Below are 22,985 nucleotides of genomic sequence, written 5' to 3' on the forward strand. Positions count from 1 at the left end.
TTTGATTATTTATGTCAAAGCTGTACGAGGGTGCATTGTTCTTGATGCGTTAAAAGTGTTCCGCGATAATGGCATCGACTTTAGTTTCGCAAATGAACTTGCACAGCATAAAGAATTACATCTCCTTTACTTGTCACCACAGCTAACCTCCAAACACCGTTGTTGCTCATATGAATTAACACCAATAAAATCACTTCTTAAACATAACTGAGGCCATTATAAAAGTATAAAAAAACGTAATTGGAGCCTCGTGCTGCAATTATATTTTTTGTTCTTTGTTAAAAATCGTGCCCTTATAAAATGCATCTAGCATTTTCACGTCAAATTAACCCACTCAAAGCGGCTTGATTAGCGGAAAACATTACTTGTGAGTGGCTTAAAGAATAATTGAGATAATGAAACCTGTTGCACCACAGCACAATAGTGTAAGAAACGACACGCAAGCCGCAACGTAAACGCATCACTGCTCTGCCTTATGTATACTGATAGGGTTGTTCGTTTTCGGGTAAAACCCGATTTTACCCGATTCTTGCACCCCGAACAAGTTTCAGGAGAATCGGGTTAAACCCGATTTCTCCCCGAATAAACCTCCCTGTAGCGATCTGCACAATCGTGAGTTGCTGCTAACTCGTGTTGATGCTCTTCCCCTTCTCTTCTCACCACTACCTGTCTCCTTTGTCACCCCTTTCTCCTCTCTAATCTTTACATCCCCTCTCTCCTCTGCACGCACATGCGTGAGAGCGTACATGCACCCCCCCCCCCCTAAAAAAATGCTTGCAGAAGAAAGTGGGAAACACGTTTGAGGCCGGCCACGCTTCGAGTACATTGTGAACAAATTTAGGGTGAAAGAAAAGCAAAGAAATCTGCCCCTTTGCCCACTGCAGATTAGTCTCGGGTATGTGCACCTGCTTCCAAGAATTTCACGCGGAAGGGACGGGTGACCAGTCGGTGGGGGAGAGATTGAGCGACGAAGAAGCCAGCCATACCCTCCCCCAGCGTCCAACCCCGCGCGAACGCCCCTCACTCTCTCGCGCGACACGAGACGAGACGCATATCGCCATCCTCACTTAGCATTACCAGGCGCGTCTTGTGAGCGCAAAGCCACCGTCGCGGACATAAGGCGGCACCGGAAACTTCAGCGTGGAGATGGGAAGAAAACGAAAGACACTGGATGACTGGTGTAAAGAACATGAAGATCTCCAGATCGCAACGAAAGACAGTGAAGGCACCCGCACTTTAGTGTGCAAATATTGCAACACCGAGATGGTCACCGATCCAGCGAAGAAGCCCTACGACCGAATTCGTGAGCATCTAATGTCATCTCGTCATAAGAAGTTCAAGACGGCTTCCAAGGAAGCTGAGACTGCGGGAACGTCTCAGCAGACGCTTTTTGATATGTCCTGTAGACAGCGTGCGAAAGAAACTGAAGCGGACGGCGTTATCCATGACTTTGTTCGTGCCCTAGCGTACAGCGGAATAAGCATGCACCAGGCGGACGGACCGCTGGGAGACTTCGCACGCAAATACTGCAAGGCCGCGAAGACCATGCCAACAGGACAAAGACTTCGGCTGAAATACCTGAAAGAAGCTTTTGACAAGGACATGGAGAAAATCCGCGATGATATGCGAGATGTGAAAGTGAGCGTCATCGTCGATGAATCCCCAGACATCACTGGTGTGCCTACCATCAACACTCTCCTGTGCTACTATAGCCAGAAAAACGTGAAGAAGCACGTTGTTCTGGTCGACGTCGACAGGGTAAATGCATCGAACAGTTACACGGTGGCCAGCGCAGTTAGCAAGGCACTCCTGACGGTTGGCAAGACGTGGAAAGACGTTGTGGCAGTAGCCAAAGACTCAGCGGAGTACATGCGAAAGATGGTTCGAGAAATCTGTCAGGCTGAAGGGATCCAAATCTTGCATGTGAAAGATATAGCACACCTTATTCATGTGAGTGTTGACCATGCCATTTCTTTACTATGCATGTCTGATGTTCGATCCGTAGTGATCAAGTTTGGAGCGTTATTTAAGCAAGCTAACAAGCTTTACCAAAAGTACACTGAAATTTGTTCTTCTAATGGCCTCTTTGGACCTGACATTAAGAAGCCACCTTCTGTTGTCCCGAATCGATGGCAAAGCTTCTACAAGGCACTTGTGGTAGTCATAGAAATGTGGAGCTCGTTAACAGAACTTGCTGAAAGCTCGCATGATAGCAGCAAAGCGGAAGCTATTCGAGGGATACTTTCTGAAAAAGAAGTTGTTTATGCGAAGGCAATCTTGATGAGAGATGCACTCGGCCCACTTTTGGAAGCCCAGAAAACGCTTGAAAGTGGGAAGCTTTTGATGCCCAGCTTTGATCACCTGGTAAACGTGAAGCTGCAGCAGATTGTCGGGGAGCTTTCGGCGATGATCGGTAAAAGCGATCAGGCCAAAGCTGTTTTGTCTATGTTACCCAAGCGCAGCGCTAATTTAGTAAAAACATGTTCTGAAGAGTTCTGCACGAAACTCGCCACAAAATGGCGCTGCACTCTTGGACGGAACGTCTCAGAAAAAGAGGAAAACCAGCTAACTTTGTGGAAGTTGGGAGCCGTCCTTGATCCGTTTCAGAAGCGTCTGCTGGGGCAGTCATTTGAGGACTACCGACCTCTGTTCATGTCCGTAACCGACAATGTAGATTCCCTTAATGACGAGTTCAACCAGTATTTGCTGGAAGCGAGCCCCACAAACCCAGCTGTCGAACTAATCGAGTATTGGCATGACTCTACTTCTCGCTACCCAAGGCTTGCAAAAGCTGCACTGACATTGTTGTGCCTAGCTAATGGTAGCTGTGATGTGGAGAGAACTTTCTCCCAGCTGAGATATGTTCAACGACCGGACAGATCTCGAATGGAGACTGACATGTTGCGCATGCAGATGATAATGTATGTCAACAAGGACGTGTAAAAATTGATGACCAGATTTTCGAGAATAAAATGTATAATTTCTAAGAGTCAATGTTTACTGATTCATTCATTTTCAAACACCACTGATTCATTTTCAAACAAACACAAAATTTCGGGTAGTATACTGTATTTGCTATAATACTCTGGTGTCTATCCCAATTACCAGCTTGAAACACCAAATTTAACGTGTTATACTTAAAAAGCCCGTGATACGTTTTGATAAGCTCAGTGTAAGTTCTGATAAGTACAACCGTATATTTAACCCGAAAAAACCCGAAGTAAGGAATGGTTTCGCAAAAAAACCGATTTTTCCCCGAATATCAGTTTGAAAAATACCGCCCGATTTTTACCCCCCGAATTTGAAAAAATATAAAACCCGAAAACGAACAATTCCACGGACGCAAGCAGCCGTTTCGGCATTAATGCCCCCGATACCTTTAATGTTTTTAATGCCCCCGATACCTTTAAACGAATCTGCCGTGCGGGCGATAAAAAACGACAAAAGAAACAACGAAAATTCTGCGTCTTAAAACAAAAGATATTCAGCTGGATGTAGTTTACATGTAGCCACCAACTTACGATAATGTTTACATCGTTTAGACCGGCTGGTATAATAACAGCCGGTTGAAACAGCATGGACAACCACCAGGCAAAAATAATTAATTACTCACACTTAGCTGATCATTGCAAAAGAGTGTCAAATTTGTGAGCCAGTTTGGCCTGATTCAAAAATGTTCTTTGCTTACAGAAACAAAATTGCACGTAATATAACAGATGCCTTACATATCAGGAGACGTTCAGATAACTGCGTAAGCGAGCCGTAAAGCTTACTAACGAAGAATTTTCCTGTGGCAGTGTCACGTGATTATTTTGTGGTTTTTGTAGACAAAATACTTTATTTTGCAAATTGGTTGTACAATGTGACACCTTTTTTTTGTATGGCCTTGCTCACGTGCGCTACTAGAGTTTGCATATTCATGTAACTGCCTTTCCGCAGTAAACTGAGCAACGAGTCGGCGCTTGTCTGGTCCCTTGCATTCCATTCTCGTTCATTGTCTTGGGTTGGCGCTGCCACTTAATGAATGAACAGTATTGGTTTGATGATGAAGAAAACGCATATTTCCGCTAAACATTGGGGAACACGTATCAGTGTTGTTGGTAAGAGGAGGGTGAAAGAGGGAAGGGCAGGCCACCTGCTCGATAAAGGAGTATTCCCACAACGGCGAGCTCTAGTATTCCTTGAACGTAGTTTCGGAGTAAGCCTCCCTTTGTTACCCCGCCCCCTCCTCCCCATTGCCTTTTTTTTTTTTTTTGAGGAGACTGGAATGTTGGGCTTCTTGGTATCATTGGAAGAAAAAATGTGCACAAGAAACGGGGAGCCCGAAGACGAGGCGACGGCACCGGCGCTAACTGGCAACTGACATTTTTTTATTCATCCCAGAGCGCATGAAAAAAAAAAAAAAACGCTTTTGACCTCTCGTGGCTAGCCCTTACACGTGGCGGTCATTTTAGTAAGCACCAAGATAATCCATCCCTACTTTATCCGAAGTTAACGACCGCTGGGCAACTTACTTATCCACTTTAAGAATGAAGAAGACTTCTGCGATCTAATGGTCCTACCACCTGTTTTTTCTCTTTTTTTTTCTCGGAAACGTTTCTGGCCGGTCGTGTTGCCAGAAAATGCCCTTTCTATCTCCGCAGCCTAAGGACGGTCAAACGGAGCTTTCGGAGTCGCGCTCGATTATACCCCGCACACTTGCAAAAAGGTCCTCCCAAGTACACGGTTATACATGCACCGAGGGGGAATTGACGAATGCCTGCTGAATTTTGTTGAATGGACTGATTCGACACGCTCAATTGCTCTCGCAAGCTTGCTCGGCGGCACCTGCCTTGGACCAGTATTTAAGCAGCAGCGCAATACTGCCAGAGGGTACTCTCAGTGAGGACTCTCAGGTGCCACTGTAGAGTGTCAGCTCCGAAGTCCCATTTTTCGTCTCCGCCCAATCTCCATCGTGGTCTTCGGGCACCCATGGAAGGAACCGTTACTCCGGCCTACTAGCACTTGGAAGATTGAACCGCCGGTGACCAGCTTTTTATCCGAGTTTCCTGGGTGCCTACTGCGGCGACCAATGCGTAAGTTTTTCAAAATTTTGTTATTATTAATCCTTGCGTATGAAATGCTGCGGGTAAAATGTATGGCGCTGTCCTTTGTGTGTCACCTAGCAAGGTTTTAATGAAGTGAAAGCCATGTTTTGCGTTTATCAGGTATCAAATATTGATCATCCCTTCACATCACTTTACTTCACTTTATTTTCCTTACAAACGTCACATTTGAGGTATTACATGAGAAGTGGGGTTTACAAAGTTCTTCAAATTCGTGGCTCCATACATTTATTAAGTGGTGCTAGATCTTAGTTTTATTGTAAATGTTGTTGAACGGGTGATTTCGGCAATGTCGCGGGGCAGGCCGTTCCGATCAGTCGTAGTCTAAATTCCATGGCTACGAAGAACTTAGAATGGGCTAATCGTTCGAGTTATTACTATTCACTTGCTAGCCCGGCAGTGAATTTCACTAACCCGCATTTTATTATCTTCCATTGCCAAGACGGTAGTGCTTTTGTGACTAGTAAACGGTTAGTATTAGGTTAGTGATGTTGCCGGCCTTTGTTTTTTAAGAGTTTAGCTGCCAGGAGGGGACAGGAGAAAATGGTTTTGATTACTTCCCGAAATTTTCTAAAGTTAAAAATGCGATACATTTGCGAAAAAAAATGGCGAAGTCGAGTGTTGTGCTTCAAATGCAGTGTTTTCTTGTTCCTTTTTTAGCTAGTTACGGCACGGCCGAGCTAGACTGCACGTGCGCGCTCGCTAAGGAAAGAAGCGTGCGCACGTGCAGTCTACCCGGCCAGGCCTCCCAAGCTCGGCCAGGGGACGCTGCGTCGCGCGCGTTTCGCCGCCTTTCTTGCAAAAACCGGTCGCTGCTCTCCCCGCACCTGCCTTTTGACTGCGCTGTCTCAGCACGTTCACGCACCCTGCACGCGCTGTTCTCTGCTCGCCTTGCACGTGCAGCTTCACTTGTCGCTTGCTCTGAAGGTTTAGAAAGGTGGAAAAGATGGAAAAAAACGTTTTCACGGTGTAAATCTCACCAGAGGAGAGCGGTTGATCGACCACCTTTGCGGGACCGAGCAGATCGTCAAGGACGATGCTGTTTGGGCGAGCGCTACGTGCGTGCCGATGGTGAAAGGCCACATTTCTATGACATGAATAGGGAGGTGACTGCGCGAGTTCTGTAATTATATGTTACCGGTAAAACACACCTTTGTTGCGGCAGTCGTGTCTGCTCGGAGCTGTCAGCAAACAACCACCACGCTTTCGCGTGCGCTTTCGATTGATAACTTTCGATTGCTTGGATGCCAAGTTTGTCGCGTGTCTTTAAATTTATTATGAGCTCAGCGTGAAGAGCATAAATTTACATCTGCCCTGGCAGGATCGCAATGCGCATGCAGTGTTCAGTTTCGTGGGAGTTTCACTTTTGCCGAGGTTTGCATCGGATGATAACAACGTCGGATCGCCTTGAATTTTTTTAGAGCTCCCTTGGATAGCATAATGATGCGAGCAAAAAATGTTTCATACCCACTTCGACCAAGCATGTTTCTTGCAGAGTCTTGTTTCATTTTGGATAATATCGAAGCCTGATAATGCACCTTGTTCGCTGATTCGAATGTCACTTTGGTTGTTTCGACAGCTCGCTTTGTCAGCATCATACTATACAATACCCACTGGGATCGCGCATATTTATGATAATGCCGAGCTTTGTGCCCGATGCTAAGCCCGTCTGATTTCGCGAAGCCATCGAAAATTAAAGTCATTTCAATCACATTAAAGTTATTTCAATCAATCGAAAATTTAATTGCCACCTTGGTTTTTTTGTCAGCTCGTTTCCAAAGCGGCAGCTGTATATCGCCCGCGGCTCGCGCGCATGCAAGCCTATAATATTTTACTATTCGAAACCATGACATTATTGTGAGTCACGCCGTGGTGGGGGACTTCGGATTAATTTCGGCCACCTGGGATTCTTTAACGTGCACTTAAATCTAAGTACGCCGGTGTTACTGCATTTCGCTCCCTTCGAAATGCAGGTGCCGTATGCGGGAATCGAACCCATGACCTCGAACTTAGCAGCGCAACACCTCAGCCTGCTAAGCAATCACGGCGTGTTGCATGCAAGGCCAATTAATATAAACGCTCAGTGCAAACATGCAGCTTAATTCTGTTTACAGTTAGCCGCGACAGGAAATGTACCGCAATCAGCTGAATAAAACACTTGCAGTACTCACGGTGCGGTATTTAAACTGTTGTGCATTAAGCCAACATGCTCCGCTGCTGTCACATTACAAATGGTTGACTCGGAAACAAGCGCGCAATCTCGAAATGTACAGCGGTTGTCTATTTGTTGTAGCTTCGGTTCACAAACGCACTTCCCTTTCAAATGAGCACGATCATCGCGTTTCTCCCCATTAATAGTTCGTAATACTGTGTAGAACAAAAAATTGCTTCAAGGTGACAAGACTGCGAAAGCTCCTCTCTTAGTGCGGCTAACTGCCATAATCCACTCTTGACGCCTCTGCTCCTCGCACTGCTTGCATTGCAAACGGTAGAACTTGACGGGGAGTTTTTGGCTCTTCATCATTTTTAAACTTCTGTGACAGTTCACAATGCAGCAGGGCTGCGTGCCTGCTTTCCAGTACGACGAAGGAGCTGCACCCATAGCGTGAAAAATGCGAAATAAAAGCCCCGGGGAGCACGTTCTCCGCGCGCGCAATGGGAAAACCAAGCAAGCGCGCCCGGTCAACACCACCTGCAAACAACCTGCCCGGTCCGAGCTACCAGAGGTTTCCTTTCTCTCCGCTGGGGCGGTGGACGGCGCTGCGCAAACTTGAGCGTGGGAGCTACCGTATGGCGGTACCGCTCCTCCTTTCCCGGTCGTCGACCTTTTGCCAGTGAAGGCACGTCCTACGTTCCCGCAAGTTCTCCTTTAGTGTCTTTCCTCCTCTCTGTCTTCTTTTCATCCCCTTTCCCCGTGTGTGTACTGGTTGAGGTGTCCTATTCGAGAGACAGTTATCGTGCACACCAAACCCCACTTCTTATTTCTGAACAGAATCACCTATATAAACCCCAACACCACAAAAGCTTTTTCAAAAATTACTGTGGGGTTGTCACGCCTGATCGTTGCCTGTCAGCCTACACATTGTTAACGAGACACCTGTCGTTTGGGGTACGCACTGTCACTGGAACGGGGAGCGGCAAAAGAACCAGCGGGAAAGGAGGAACGTTACCATACTGCCTTACCGATTTGCGTACCGTATTTCAGTAACTTGCTAAAACGCTCTATTAGTGTTTTTAGCAAGTTACGCTAATACCGTGCCCTATACGGTACGGTATTACCGCACCACACCTCCTTTCTCTCTTGTGCATTTGCCGCTCCTAATTCCAGTGAGGGTACATCAGCTCTACAAATGCTTTTCTTCAAAAATGACTATGAAATTGTCACGCCTAAGTGCTGCCTCTCAGTCTTTGTATGGTGAAGGAGGAACCTGTTGTTCGGGGGACGCACAGTAACTGGTACGGGGAGCTGCAAAAACACAACGAGCTAGAAAGGAGGAGTGGTGCGGTAATACTGTACCATATATGGCACGGTATTACCGTAATTTTCTAAAACGCTCTATTCGTTTCTTGTATTGCTACCACGCTTGCAAACGATTTTGTACGTTTGTGTAATCATTTGTACCGTTTGAAAATGAAAACTGTTTTACAATTTCTTATCTGCACTTCTGAAACCATTCCAAAAGAAATGTTGAAAAAAAAATTCAGCTTTGTTTTGCCTACATCTTTTTCTTCGATAGTGAAAAACGTTTAGTGCGAATTTCCTTTCTTTTTACAGTTACTGTGAAAAATGAAGCGGGCGAGTACTAAAACGATCGACAGTTTCTTCCGTCCAGCTGCCAAGAAGACTCGCCAAGAAGACTCTCAAGCCAGTCGTACGGAGACTCCATTCCCCGCTCCTTCGTTGCACGTAGATGAGATTGATGCGAATGTTGTCTGCATGCAGAATGCCGAACACGAAAGCGAAAGATCGGACGCCACGCTCTTGACAGCCAGCGACAGTGGAGGCACTGCCATGGTGTCGGGTTCTTTGGACATTGCAAACTTCGTGGAAAAGCAAGTTGACAACTTCTCCAAGAGGTGTTTGCTGGAGTCCCATTGGCAGCCGCCACAAAATTATAGCTTCCCGCACTCCATCCACAAGAAAGGGGGCAAAGAGGAAAAAAGATATTTGAGCAGTGCACATTTGCTTAAATTTAAGTGGCTTGTTCTGTCGAACAGTCAGAAAGGTCTATATTGCAAATACTGCGCATTGTTCGCAACAGGCGCCGTTGGAGGCTACCAAAGAAATGTTCCACTTCAGAAACTTGTGACGAGACCGCTCAGGACATTTGCGAGGCTACTAGGCAAGGATGGCGATCTTCCTCGGCATGAAGCCACCAGATACCACAAGGAAGCAGTGGAAGCCGCAAAAAACTTTCTTGCTTGTGCTGGTGCACCGGAAAGAGATGTCGCGAACCAAGTGTCCAAACAGCGTCTACTTCAAGTGACTGAGAATAGAAACCGTCTGATACCCATCATAGAAAGCATCATATTTCTAGGGCGTCAAGGCATACCGCTTCGTGGACATAGAGACGATGGCTCGCTTCTCGACAACTCACAAGAGGCTTCACCAGTCGCTAACGAGGGAAACTTTCGTGAACTATTGCGCTTTCGGGTCTCCAGTGGTGACAAGGAACTCGAGAGGCATCTCGCCAATGCGTCATCTCGGGCAACATATATAAGCAAGACAACCCAGAATGAACTAATTACGTGCTGTGCGGAAGAAGTGCTTTCTATGATAATTCAACAGGTACAAGAATCCGGCATGTACAGTGTTATGTTTGATGAAACTACTGACGTTGCTCATATGTCACAATTGTGTCTTGTTCTGCGATGTGTCCACAACAACGTCATTCGAGAAGACTTCGTACAGTTCGTAGACATTCGTAGTGATATTGGTAGCACGGCTGTTGGCTCTGGCATAAGTGAGCCCGTTGTGACAGGAATAACGCTCGGGCAACAAGTTATTAAGGCACTGAAGGCATTAGGAGTTGATCTCGAAAAGTGCGTTGGTATAGGTACCGATGGCTGCAGCGTCATGGTCTCTCAGATTTGTGGCGCTGTATCTGAAATTAAACGCTCGGCACCCAATGCTGTGCACTGTCCTTGCTTCAACCACGCACTAAACTTGTCGCTGTCAAAATCATCAAGGCTACAGTCCATTAGAAATGCTGTTGGTGTTATGAAAGAGGTGATTTCTTTTTTACAGCGTCACCGAAACGAAATATTGTTTTGAAAACCATCCTTGGTGGTCAACTGAAAGGTCTTTGCGAAACGAGATGGATTGAGAGGCACGACGGCGTTATGAGATTTCGTGATTCGCTTGGGAGCGTGGCCAAGGCTTTGGAGAGCATCTCCACTTGGACTGAAATGCACAGTTTGGCGAAAGCTAAAACGCTCCTTGCCGCCATAAAAGACGGCGAATTCCTGGTTACTATTATCTGCTTGGCCGACATGCTGGCCCATACGCTTCCGCTCAGTCGTCTCTTCCAGAGACAGTGTATTGACGTCCGAACGGCCAAGAACGCATTGGTGGACACCATGGCTGTTCTTGATAAGCGAAGAGTGGACTCTGCCGAAACATTTTCGCAACTCTACAAGGACGCCGTCGTCCTGGCAGATGAACTGGAAACAGAGATTCGGTCGCCACGCATTACTAAAAGACAGACGTACAGATGCAACGCCCCTATGCCTGATGTAGAGAGCTACTATAGGACGGCAGTCTACGCTTCATTACTGGACAATGTGTTGACTGACTTAAAATCGCGATTCACTGTTGAGGCGGAAAGTGCCTACGAACTTTTTCTTTTTGTGCCGTCCCAAAGTCACGCCACAAAAGAGGACGACAAAAAGTATCTCGCAAACATTTCTCGGCGCTATTCCGCTTTCATGGGCACAAATGTGTCAACGACAGCAAAGATGGCTGAAGCTGAGCTAGGTTTATGGCGACAGAAATGGATGCGCGAGGCCGAAGACGGAAGGGAAGTTCCCACTACCGCTGCGGGAGCACTGGACACGTGCGACAGGGAAATCTTTCCTTTAATTCACACATTTCTTCAGATACTGGCCACTCTACCCGTAAGTGTGGCCAGTGCCGAAAGGTCTTTTTCTGCTTTACGACGTCTGAAGACGTGGATGCGCTCTCAAATGGGTGAAGAGCGTTTGACTGGGCTGGCATTATTACATGCTCATAGGGACATTACCATTGACACGAGTAAAGTGATTGAGCGGTTCGCAACCAAATGTAGCGGACAGCGGAGGTTAGAGCTTGTGATTTAACCAGCCTCCATAGTTTGAGTCTTTACAAGCTTAATTGCCGAAGATGCCAACCCCGCATGCTTTTCTAACAAACCTGTGAACCTTTTTATCACGAATATACACATTCATTCGTGTGTAAATATCGTTTTTCTGCTGCACATGTTTCTTTCCGACTTTTGTTTTGTTGGTTAAGATTGCCGCCTTTTCTTATGCTACAGGGGTCGTAGCTGTCCTTGAAACCCTTGAAAACCCTGGAATTTTGAAATAGCACTTTTAAGGCCTTGAAAACTCTTAAATTCTTGTAGGTCCCTAAATGTCCTTGAATTTTGTCAATACACTTTTGTTGAGCCAATTTTTAGCAATTGCATTTTGGATAGTTCTGTGCCAATAATCGAGCTCATATTACACGGTTCCAATTCGCTATGACATTAATTTAGAATTTGAAAGTATTTAAAAAGAACGAACAGACATATTCAAACACATGTAACCCGCTTTAAAGATGGTTTCACTGCAACACGGGACTGCTGTGCCGAAAAACCACCTTGTCAGGGGAAATCCGTCCCAGCGCGAAGCCACACTTCTGCACTTCAGTCATTCCTTTTATTATCGTCTTATATTGCTTACGTATGAGAAATTTTAAAACTTAAATTATTTTTCCACATATAGTTTGCATCCTACTACAATTCAAATCCCGCTACTATATGAAATCACTACAAAATTATTCGACACTAATTGCCATTCACTTTGAGCCTAGAAAGTTATGTTTGCACGAGCCTACTTTGATCAGAGGGTTGACGAGGATTTTATTTTGTGGCAGTAGAGAGTGAAGGGAGCCCGACCCCTTTGCATATGTGTGTGTGTGTGGGCATATATGCTCAACAGGTGAACGTGTTCATCGCCTAGTTGGTACTTGCTATATGTGACATAATTGCCCCTAAAATGTCACAAAATAAGTTGCAAGTGCTGCCCATGTTGTCATGTTTGTGTTTTTTCCTGCGTTTTTGTGTTATATTAGCGGCGATTATGTCTTATATACATATAAGTTGAAAAAATTTTAAGGCTGGCAATGCACATTTTGTGTATGTGTCATGTGCACACGCGCTCACGCAATACATCCATATTGTGAGGTGAATCAGTTTAAGCAACTTAGCAGAAGAACACTGAAACCCGTGGAAAACAGTGTAAAAAATATGAGCGAAAAAGGAACGGTGAGAATTCCTTTAGTTAGCTATTAATTGTGAAAATGTTCCTACTTTGGCTTGTGTGCAATGAAGGATGTGCTTCATGCGGTAAAAGCTGGTGTTTCCTTTTTCTACGATCTCAACAAGTGTTGCTTGAAGTCCTTGAAAATTCTTCGTTAGGTGCTTGAAAGTCCTTAAAAACCCTTGAATTGTTTTCTTCAAAGTTGCCATCAACCCTGTATAATGCAGTTATGTTTACTTTTAGTAAACATTATTGTAGTTGTTTTGTATCACTCTAGATACCTCATTGTACTTCTTGTGTATGACTCATGAATGATGAGTGTCGCTCTACTTTCCTATGTACAAAGCTCGGTGAGACTTCGTGTAAACGTACAAATCGCCGCTCTATGCTGGTTAATGCTGCTTGCGTGATTTGCATTCTCTCTTGTGTTCATATTTGTCGCCAATATTACTCAGATTCCTGCGTAAACTTTTAGGTTTTTGTGATATTACAAGATTTGACCATGCCCACCATGTCAATAAATTGTTTTCAAAACTGCACGTGGTTTTCTACGAGATATTATTTTAGATAATGAAATGGCACTGAGCAATGCAACTGAGAACAAAAATAATGAGCATTTGGTTACTAACGTGAAGTTTTAAAGTTGGGCAACGCCCCCCCCCCCCCCCTCCCCCCCCCCCCCCCAACAACCAACCGCCCCCCCCAAAGCAAGCGCCTGGATCCGCCCCTGAAGTAGACACAAAGCGTTCTTGCAAGTCTCCATCCTTTTAGTTACGCCAGTGACGATGTAAACTGCTATGAATTACACGCAGTTCACACTACCGTCACACCTTTTATTTATTTGAGCTCTAAACAATGAATTGAGAATAAATAACTCATTTTGTCATTCAAATGTGTTATTTGTGGCGTAGCCAGCGGTTTTAACAGTTTTGAAATTGGCGCTCTCTAGCTGTGGCTTGCTGAGCCACGTGGCTTGACTCGCGGCGGTTTGACGGCTTGTGCTATCTGCGTATCTCAGGGTGATTTTTGAAAATTAAAAGAGCAATAATCAAATATATGCAATATACATTATTTTTATATGCTAAAACATAGTTTGTAAAGGTTTTGTAACTATTTCGATACGTTCAAGGGGTCTAAAAACACGGAAACTTCCGCTGTTTTTTTGCTGCTTCTGTACGCGTTTAAACTGAACCCATTCAATTACGGGCGAATTTTGCGAAGTTCGTGCCATTTTACTGCGACCTTTTTTGCCTGATTACTTCATGAACAGGTATGGACAGTGTGTGACTACTTGTGGCTGCAATCTGCTTCAATCGGACACTGCGCTGAGCGTCGACTTGAGGATAGCTGTCGATTCCTACGCCCGGAGAGTGTTGTACGCCAGCAAGTGTCCAAGAGCAAACGTAGTTGTTTGATTAGTTTATTTCGTTGATTGCTGCCATGGACGAAGATCGGCGAGATCGAACTCTCTGGTGCGGGAATCTGGATCCCAAGGTAACGGAAGAGCTTCTGCGCGAGCTGTTTGTCCAGGTACGTACAAATATTCTTTGGCGTACTTGCGTCTTCTCACTGTACTTGTTTTCCGCGCTTCTCAGGCTGGACCCGTGGAAGACGTAAAAATTCCAAAGGATAACAATGGACGCTCAAAAAACTTCGCTTTCGTCACATTTGTTCATTCGGAATCGGTCGGCTACACCATAGCACTTATGGATGGCGTTTCGCTCTACCGCCGACGGATTAGAATGGAACGGAGGCCGAAAGCAGCCGTCGATGACACATACGTGAACATGATGGAAAGGCACTACCAGTACATGAATTCCGTCAGAGCGGGCGCAAACTTTCACCCCCCTGGTAGCATGTGGAGCTCTTCGTGCGCACCCCAACACGAAATGGAGCAGAGAAATCAAATGCCCATGGACATGCCATTTCCTTCCGAGCGTTCGTTTGGGTATGAAAGTGCCCGAAATGGACCTCATGCATACCCGCCTGGCAATGATTCCAAGTGCTACGACCGTTACTATGGTCAAGATCGCCATGGGCAGCAAGATCGCTACGATCGGCAAGGTCGTCACTTTGGGGCAGCCGACCCCTACAGAGAATCATTCAGAGAATTTCGCTGTGACAAAGAAGATGCTGACAGGCATAACAAGCACCGTGGGCGAAATGGATACGACAGAAGATATGAGGAGACTAGATACAGAAGGTTTGAAGACCGAGGTGACTACCACGCAAGGAGACGCCGTTACTGACAGGTCAGTAATAATTAGCCTTGGTTCTCGGGAAGGTATAAAAGTTACTCTGTTGTTCATTAGGCATTCACCGTATCCTGAGTGATTGATAAGGAATGCATTCATATATTGCACTGTGTCGCTTGTAATGTAAAGTTCTGCACAGGAGATGTGAAAATAAGGAATGCGTAAAATTCTACAGTGCTTATCAGTGGATCTGCAAAAGCTGTTCAGATAAATAAGGGTGTGCTTTGCATTATCTACTCATCAGTCGCGGTCGTTCCCAGTAAGCCCACACCGCTGATGATTATTGCAGGAGCTTGACTTCTGGTGGTCGATTTGCTATGTACAAGACCTTGATTTGGCTTTCACTGGTTAATTAAGCGATTGCTGTGTGACTGCACATGCGGCCTTGAAGGAGTTGCCACTGTAAGAGCTTGCCTCCACATAACCTTGGACCCGGTCATACATAACGATCACCAGGCTGTGCCAGTAAAGCAGTCATAAGAGGCAGTGCCTGCATAAGTAACCACATTAGCACACTTTGGTGTGCTAATGTTTTTTTTTAATACACTCTGGCACACGGCCGAAAATCCCTGTTGGATTTCCCAATCGATGATAAGGTGGCTCTCAATCTCACCAGCTGTTCCTGGTCAGCTAAAATTCATGATCTTTAATTGTATTTCTTTACTGTGAAGGTTTTTGAATGTGCTGTTCGGACCTCTCCTTTCAGCCTGTGGTGTATGCTGGCAAACCATCTGGTCCTCCATCAGCATCCCAAGGGTGGGGTAGGGGGGACAGGACAGTGAGATCTGGCGGGCGTGAAGGTCGAGAATGACATAGGAGGATATGTAGAATGTTATGACTATAATGGAAAATGCGCTGGCTCAATTGTGTTAAACTTTCATCCAAAGACGAAATTTTGCAGTGAATGCAATTTAATACAGCAACTGTCTAATTTTTGGGAACTGAACGGAGATCTTGTATGTTATTGTTGGAGCAAAGTGATAGGGCTATGGATAAGTCGAAGCATACTTCGTGGTTTGTTTTGCCGTTATGGTTGCAGAAGAGGCTTGGTTCTCGAAAATTCTGCATTTTTTAGCATCACCATAATGTTGTAAGCTTGTTTGCTTGAGTGAAACAGGCAAGTAGCGCACCAGAATGTAGTATATAGATATGTTCACCATTGAGTGTCACCTTTTAGCAAAATTTAAGTTTGAACAAGACAGCCATTCAGCCAGAAGTGTGATTACACACCCCTCAGTGTTCACTATTCATGTAAAGCACTGCTGGGTACAGCCATGGTGCAGTATTCAAAAATAAGATACGTAGAACGATTTATAAAGTACTTGCATATTCCGAAGGATTTGCAGGGCTCCACTGCTTTCATTAATAGAATTCTTTAACATGAACAGACAGGTGCAATTGTGTGTCTTGAAGGAGCATTGACAGGAAGCTTTTGTCTTTCTTTTTTCTATACTAGTAAGTGGTCAATTCCATAATCATGTATGAGGTATTAATTTCTGATGCACATAAAGTATCACATATTATACTATCTTTAATGTGATAAATTAAAAACTAAATTAAATGTCTGATGTGTGCTTTAGTTGTTCATAATACCTAACAACTGCTAGCTCCAATGTCAGTGCAATAGCGTTAAAGAGCCTGTGTGTCAAAAAATGTGGTGTCGACGGTGACGGCGTTGTCTGTGAGCGAAAAAGCCCAATGGATGTAAAATAAAAATCATAGTTTGAGCTGGAATCGAGCCCAGGCATCCTGTCAGTCGAGTATTCTCCGCAAAGCAAGCCAGTGCTTGAAACTGCTTCGGAGACCCTATACAGGTGTCATCTCTGGTGAGGAGTCACAATAATAGATGTAATATTGCATGGTGAAAGCGTAGAATCGTACCAGGTGTCACACCTATGAGTTTCATAACGAGTGGGTAGTTTAATGCTGCCACCTATTACAAAGGGCTCAGGCATAATTAATTATAATTATCAGGCACAACATCAACAAAGTGTGGCGCTACATAGGTTGGTATACTGCCTTACAAACGTGTAGTGGGTAATTCACGACCATACTTGCAGTAGGCGCCCGAGGAGAGTTTAAACGGCCACTTGCACATGTTTAGACGTTCCTTCTCTCACAGCGCAGTTGAAATGTCCACTGAGAAGCAAAGTATGGCAAGCGAATGAGAAAGTGATGTGAACAGGGTCCAGTAAGCTATCGCGTTCCACTCTGAAAGGCAAAGATTAAGTGTCCTCCAAGTTCCCCGTGGCTCTGTTTGAACCATTAACAACTTGCAAGAAGCTGCATTCCGTTTTGTGCACCTTTTGGCTTTGCTGCATTAAAAGGCTCTACATGTAAAATTAATTTTTTGGATGTTCAAAGAATTAAGACCTCATAGGCAATTGGGTACTAATTGTTAAAAGCAAGATAAATGGGATATACAAAATTTTTGTGCCAGTTCTCCTTCAGAGGGATTCAATGTGTTTAGTGTAATTATTGATCTTTTCAGTACACGAACACAAATTTGCCCAAGTTGGGATTAATTATTTTCTTGTATGGGGGGGAGGGCAGTGATTTTTGCATAATGCTTGGCCAATGTACAAGGATTTGCATACAGTTATTCAGATATATCCTGGTCAAATGACTATGAATTGGTCATACATATTAAATACACTTATAAACAATAGAAACATGGTGACATATAATAAGTAACTTGGTAATAAATAAATAATCCCAGCTGGGAGCATGCACCACCAAATTACATGTTAAATGGACACTAAAGTGAAACAGTGATTCGGTTTAGATTGATGAACTGCTCTCCGAGAACTCTAATGTCGTTAATTTCACCATCATATGTTTATTCATAAAGGAGAAAATCAAGGTCAAAGTTTCGTTTATAAATTTCGCGCTGAAATCTCTGGGCATGATGTCACGGATTTCAAAGTGTATTTTTCGTATTTTAGCGGCATTTGTTCAATGAAATTTCCTGACACTCGGTATATTAAGTCTGTAGCTCCTTCAGAGGACAATGTACTTCATTTTACCGATTAAGAACTACGCATGACCTAGTAGACGCCATCGAAATCTATGACGTCGCGGCGTTTGGTGGGGGAATTGCATGGTGGCGTTACCACCCGGATTTTCTTTTTGTGTGTTTTCTTGCTTACCAAGCATCTTCTCACAGTAAGAGTGGTGTTTTCGGTATTGTGAAATTGTAATCTACTAATTCACGAAAAATTGTTTTTCTCTTTAGTGCCCCTTTAACCCTTTGAGGGTCAAAGACATACATGTATGTAATCCACTATAGCCACAAGACGGTCAAAGACGTACATGTATATCATGCCTGTATGTTTAAAATGCGTGCCTTTTTTGGTCATTTCGCTTGCTTGGCATGTGTTGCCACACTGCGGGAATACGTGGAATTTTTTTTTTTTTTTTCGCCAATGTCTCTCCTGTTTTTTTTAGTGCTTTAATACAGCGGTGCGCTGGCTAGTTCCGGTTTCGTTCTTCGGCCGGTTCTCGTTTGTTGTGCTCGCAAAACTGATGGCTTTCCGGTTTAGAACCTTTCAAAAGGTGACCGATTTGTTACTCTCTTGTTTATTGCTCCACGATACGCGATTACGCCCGTTTCCGTGCAGGCGCTGACTGACACAAACGATGCCACTGTGGTTGTGTTTCCTGTTTCGGGGACTTACAAAACTTGCTTCCGTCTTGTTGGTGATATGATATTATTATAGGTTTCGAACTTGTTTTCGCTTTCTGGATGCACTCGCAACTACATACGCAGTTTTCTTCAGTGCGCTCACCCGTGCAGCTTGCTTTCATTATGGAAGTGCGTGCCGGTTTCCCTGCTGCAAGTGAGTCTAGCGGCGATGCCTCCGAATCGCGGCTCGACTGCCCAATGAGAATCTGGTTCAGTAAATGTCAGCCCGTCATACGAGGAGTTGCTTATGAGTTAAGATTCGGATGTTGATGAATGAGCGACATCTCAAAAGCGTGCGTGGCGAGATGGTGCTGACTGGATCAAAAGTGGCTTTTCTCACCCTGTGTTTCCACTTAACGCCGCTTCGTGCACTTATTTTTGTACATCTGGGAACTACACAGGCATTTATTTCAATGCATAATTTTTTAACAGTCATATAGATTTCTTTTAAAATTTATCTTGCTGTTACTCACAAATAAACCATGTGTATATAACAACCCAAATGATTTTTTGTCACTTTGCGGTCACCCAAAAAATTTTAGACACTTTTTTCCTAAATAGATTCATCTGAAAAATTTAATTCAGCAATAAATAAAATACATGTTCTTGGGGCGCATTTTGTGAAAAAAATCGACCCTCAAAAGATGAAAGGGACACTAAAGTTAAACATTAAATCAGTTTAGACAGATAAATTATACTTTCAGAACTCTATTGTCATTAATTTTGCCATCATAGGTGAACTAGTAGAATAGAAAATTAAGGTCAGAGTTCCATGTTTGAATTTTGCGCTGAAACTTCAGCATGTGACCGTCAGTGTGACGTCACGAATTTCAAAGTCTTTTCGCGTATTTTGGTCACACTGGTTCAATGAAACTTGCTGGAACTTGCTATGTTAAAGGGGTACTGGACATGAATATTTTCAGTTATCGTTGTTTTGCGTCAAATAAAAGGTCAAGCCCTCAAGAGCCTAGAAAAGGTAGTGCTAAGCATGAGTGCGCCCTGAAAAAGTAATTACAGTATGTTTTTAAAAGCTAGTTTCAGTTCCTACTGTACCCTGACGTCACACCACGGTATGAGCTTCTTGTCACGTGCTCACACAATATGTAGTGACGTTTCCACGGCTGCTCCGCACTGTGGCTCCTTTGGTGACGCACAAGCGGCCATTTTGGAAGTTTTGGTACCTAACGTCATCACAACTAACCAGACTGCTGCGTGAAGTCACCAGAATTTGTACTGTAGCCTGACGTCAAGCTAGTGTCGATGTCAGTAGGTGTGCCATGGAAAAATTGACTTTAATATCAAAATAATATATCTTATCAGCATTTGCTGAGCTTCACACTTGCTCAGAGCCATCTCTGCATACAGGAGATTTGTATGGCAGAGTAAACTCGCCTTCGAAAAAAGGTGTCAGTACCCCTTTATGGCTTCGTTTCCCTTAGAACACAATGTAAATCATTTTTAGCGACAAATGATTACATAAGCTCTAGCAGACTCCGCCAAAATCTGTGATGTCACGGCGAGCTGGTGTGGTAACTTGATGGCAGCGATGCCACCTGTATCTTTTTGTGCGTTTTCTTGCTTACAAGCATCTTCTCATGGTAGGAGTGGTGCTTTCGGTATTGTGATAATCTAATTTACTATTATGAGAAAAATCGTTTTAAAGCAGAGCTGTCACGCTTGAGGTTGGCTGTGTGTCGCAGATAGAAAATTATCATCATCATGAACCGGCACGGGCCATATTTTTCATTGTCATCTTTTGTGCTCCCAGAACATGTGCGCCCATTTCTCCGGTGTGGGCTGCAGTAATTCTGATGGCCGAGAGAACTAGTACAGAAGAGAAAGAAAAAGAGAAAGCGAGAGAAAAAAAGAAATAAAGATAAAGAGAAATTCTTAGTGAGAGCAAGCATAGGCATGTATAGTGTAGTATTTCAATAGCCATGTATAATGTAGTATTGCAAGGGGTGGGAAAGAAAGAGGTGAGAGGGTAAAAGCCTAGCCAAGCCAGGACCAGCTAGGTGCCCACCAGCTCTGCTGTGACCCAGCCTTGTGCGACCTAGTGCAAGCTGTGCTGATTTTCTTCTCTTTAGTGTCCCTTTAATACAACGAATTACTTAAAGCTTGAATATATTTTGTGTAAATACTGGTCTCCCTTTACCACAACGTAGTGCCATCATTCAGCCTCAAGCATTTGGCTTTGTATTGTACTCTGCTTTTTTACGTCCTGTTTAGTGCGATGTTGTAGCCTTTATTTGGGTGCTTGTTGTGTGCTTGAGCTCTGTACTAACATACCCAATGGAGCAGTCATCTGTTGTTGATTTTGTGCTGCTGCTGAGCTTGTGTTTGGTGTGAGCATTTCTTGGACATTGTTTGCATTTTGAAAAAATTTTGGCTTGTAGCCGCATAAGCCTTATTATGATATAGCTAAAATACAGGGTAATGACAGGCTACTAGGGGGTCATGCTTATTTTAGACTTTGACTTGCTCATTTTGTTTTGATAATCTTATGCCATCCTTCTTGTTTATCTTCCAGCGCACCTTGCTAAACCACCACTACCACCTCTGCTGGCTGTGTGTGTGCAATTGGTTGTTTCATTTGCTCTCATTGTTCATACAAAGATCATTTATCCACATTTGTGCTGCAGGCATGGCATTAACAGTGTACTTAAAAAATTTGATATTTGGTCAGATTTGCAATATCTCTTCTCACCAGTTGGAACAGATTCACAGAAACACAAAGCCATTTGTAGTGCTGGAACAGGCTTTCGTATGGGCAGTGAATGCCATCCTAGGAGGTACTGGGCAGTGTTTTGCTCACATTTAGTTCACTGTGTAATTTGTTTGCTGATGACATGCAGAGATTTGCATGTCGTCAAAAATAACAGTTGTTGTGTAACATATGTGAGATAGTGATATTACCGCCTGTGTTATTGTTCACAGCTAGGTAGTGACCTCCTTTATTGTATAGCCTTGAAATGTGCTCTGAGGCACAAGTTTTGTCGGGTTATTTACGGAGCTGTAACATCTAGCATGTTGCCCATGAAATTTTTATGAGGCCTTTTGTTTGGCATGACACTACCGTGAAAATTCTTGGTATCAAGAGCTGAACAAATTTAAGGCAATTCTTGGTCATGTTAACTAGATTAACAAAGTTTGGAATGAGAGGTTCCTTATTTAAGGCTCATAAAATAAAGGCTAGCTCCCTTGAATCTACTGCAATTGTTCTCATCCCCTTGGCATGTTTACAAAGTGTGCATTGCAGGTAACTGGAATGAAATTGTACCTGTGCAACGGCTTGTGATGCATAAGTTCCTCATTGCAATTGTGATGCATTTCACCCAAGTGTGGTGCATGGCATTGCAAACTGTCTTTGAATGTAGAGAGGAGGGACTCTCTCAGAGAGTAGTCCTAGATGAGGAATATGCTCTGGTACAAACCATTTCATCTTTTCAGACTTGACACCTGTCATCTTAATCGCCACATAGTTGTTATTGTTAAATGCAATATGCAGAGTCTCAGTGGGCTTCAGCTTCATCTCATACACGATGTAACATCTTCACTCTGCACTCAGGCAATCATTGGTTCGACATACATTTGGACTTGGCCAATTGTCACTACAACTTATCACTAATTTTTAAACACCATCATGTATCTTTAAAAAAAAGAAGAAACTAAAAGTACCTGAGCATACTGCTGTATATATATATTATTTTTTTTTGTAGTTGCTCATCATCGGATCTCACTTTTATTTTTGGGAACATGACCAGTAAGCTCAAAATACATTCTTGTGCCAACTGTTATGGTTTTACTTGGAAGTATCTATTTGAATATGTATCGATTATTTTTATTTTGAAAATTGTGTGAAGTGTCTTGGCAACTTGAATGTCGGAAAGTGATCATGAAAAGTAGTTAATTGAACTAACTGATTTGCTGGATTATTGCGGCCTTATTTCAGGCACAGGGATCATGGTTTATGTTTGTGGAACACGAATGTCTTAATAAAGATGACAGCTCTACTTTTTTCACTGTCACATTTAGTTGTGTGCTTTTAAGTGTATTTCATGCATGGTTTTGTTTGAGTAACTTTTAACAGCGAAGCTGTTTAAGCTCGTTGTAATTTGTCCGTCGGAAACAGAAATCATCATCATGAACCAGCACGCGCTCTCTACATACTATTCATCTTCGTCCTCTTCTGCTTTGCTGCTAGACCACGTGCGCCGATTTCTCCACCGTGGCCTGTAATAACCCTGATGGGTAAGAAAATGAGTACAGAGAGAGAAAGAAGGAAAGAGAAAGAAAGAGAGCAATTTTTGGTGAAAAAGAATTCTTCACGAGGCGGGATTTGAACCCGTGTACCTTTGATCCAAAGGCGAGTGTCCAAGCCACTCGGCTATCCAGGCACACTAGCAGAGCATAACATAGCCTTGTATAGTGTAGCAAGAA

General features: G+C 43.9%; 1 protein-coding gene across 1 annotated transcript; it reads left to right on the forward strand.

Annotated features, from left to right (window-relative positions):
- Positions 1-13,789: 13,789 nt before the first annotated feature.
- Positions 13,790-22,565, forward strand: LOC119379007 (RNA-binding protein 7). Its single transcript, XM_037648132.2, has 3 exons — positions 13,790-14,135; positions 14,201-14,857; positions 21,076-22,565. Exons 1-2 carry the CDS (start codon positions 14,046-14,048, stop codon positions 14,852-14,854), a joined length of 744 nt encoding a protein of 247 aa, XP_037504060.1. The 5' UTR covers positions 13,790-14,045; the 3' UTR covers positions 14,855-14,857; positions 21,076-22,565.
- Positions 22,566-22,985: the final 420 nt, after the last annotated feature.

Source organism: Rhipicephalus sanguineus, chromosome 1 (assembly GCF_013339695.2).
Source record: "Rhipicephalus sanguineus isolate Rsan-2018 chromosome 1, BIME_Rsan_1.4, whole genome shotgun sequence".
NCBI classification, from domain to species: domain Eukaryota; kingdom Metazoa; phylum Arthropoda; class Arachnida; order Ixodida; family Ixodidae; genus Rhipicephalus; species Rhipicephalus sanguineus.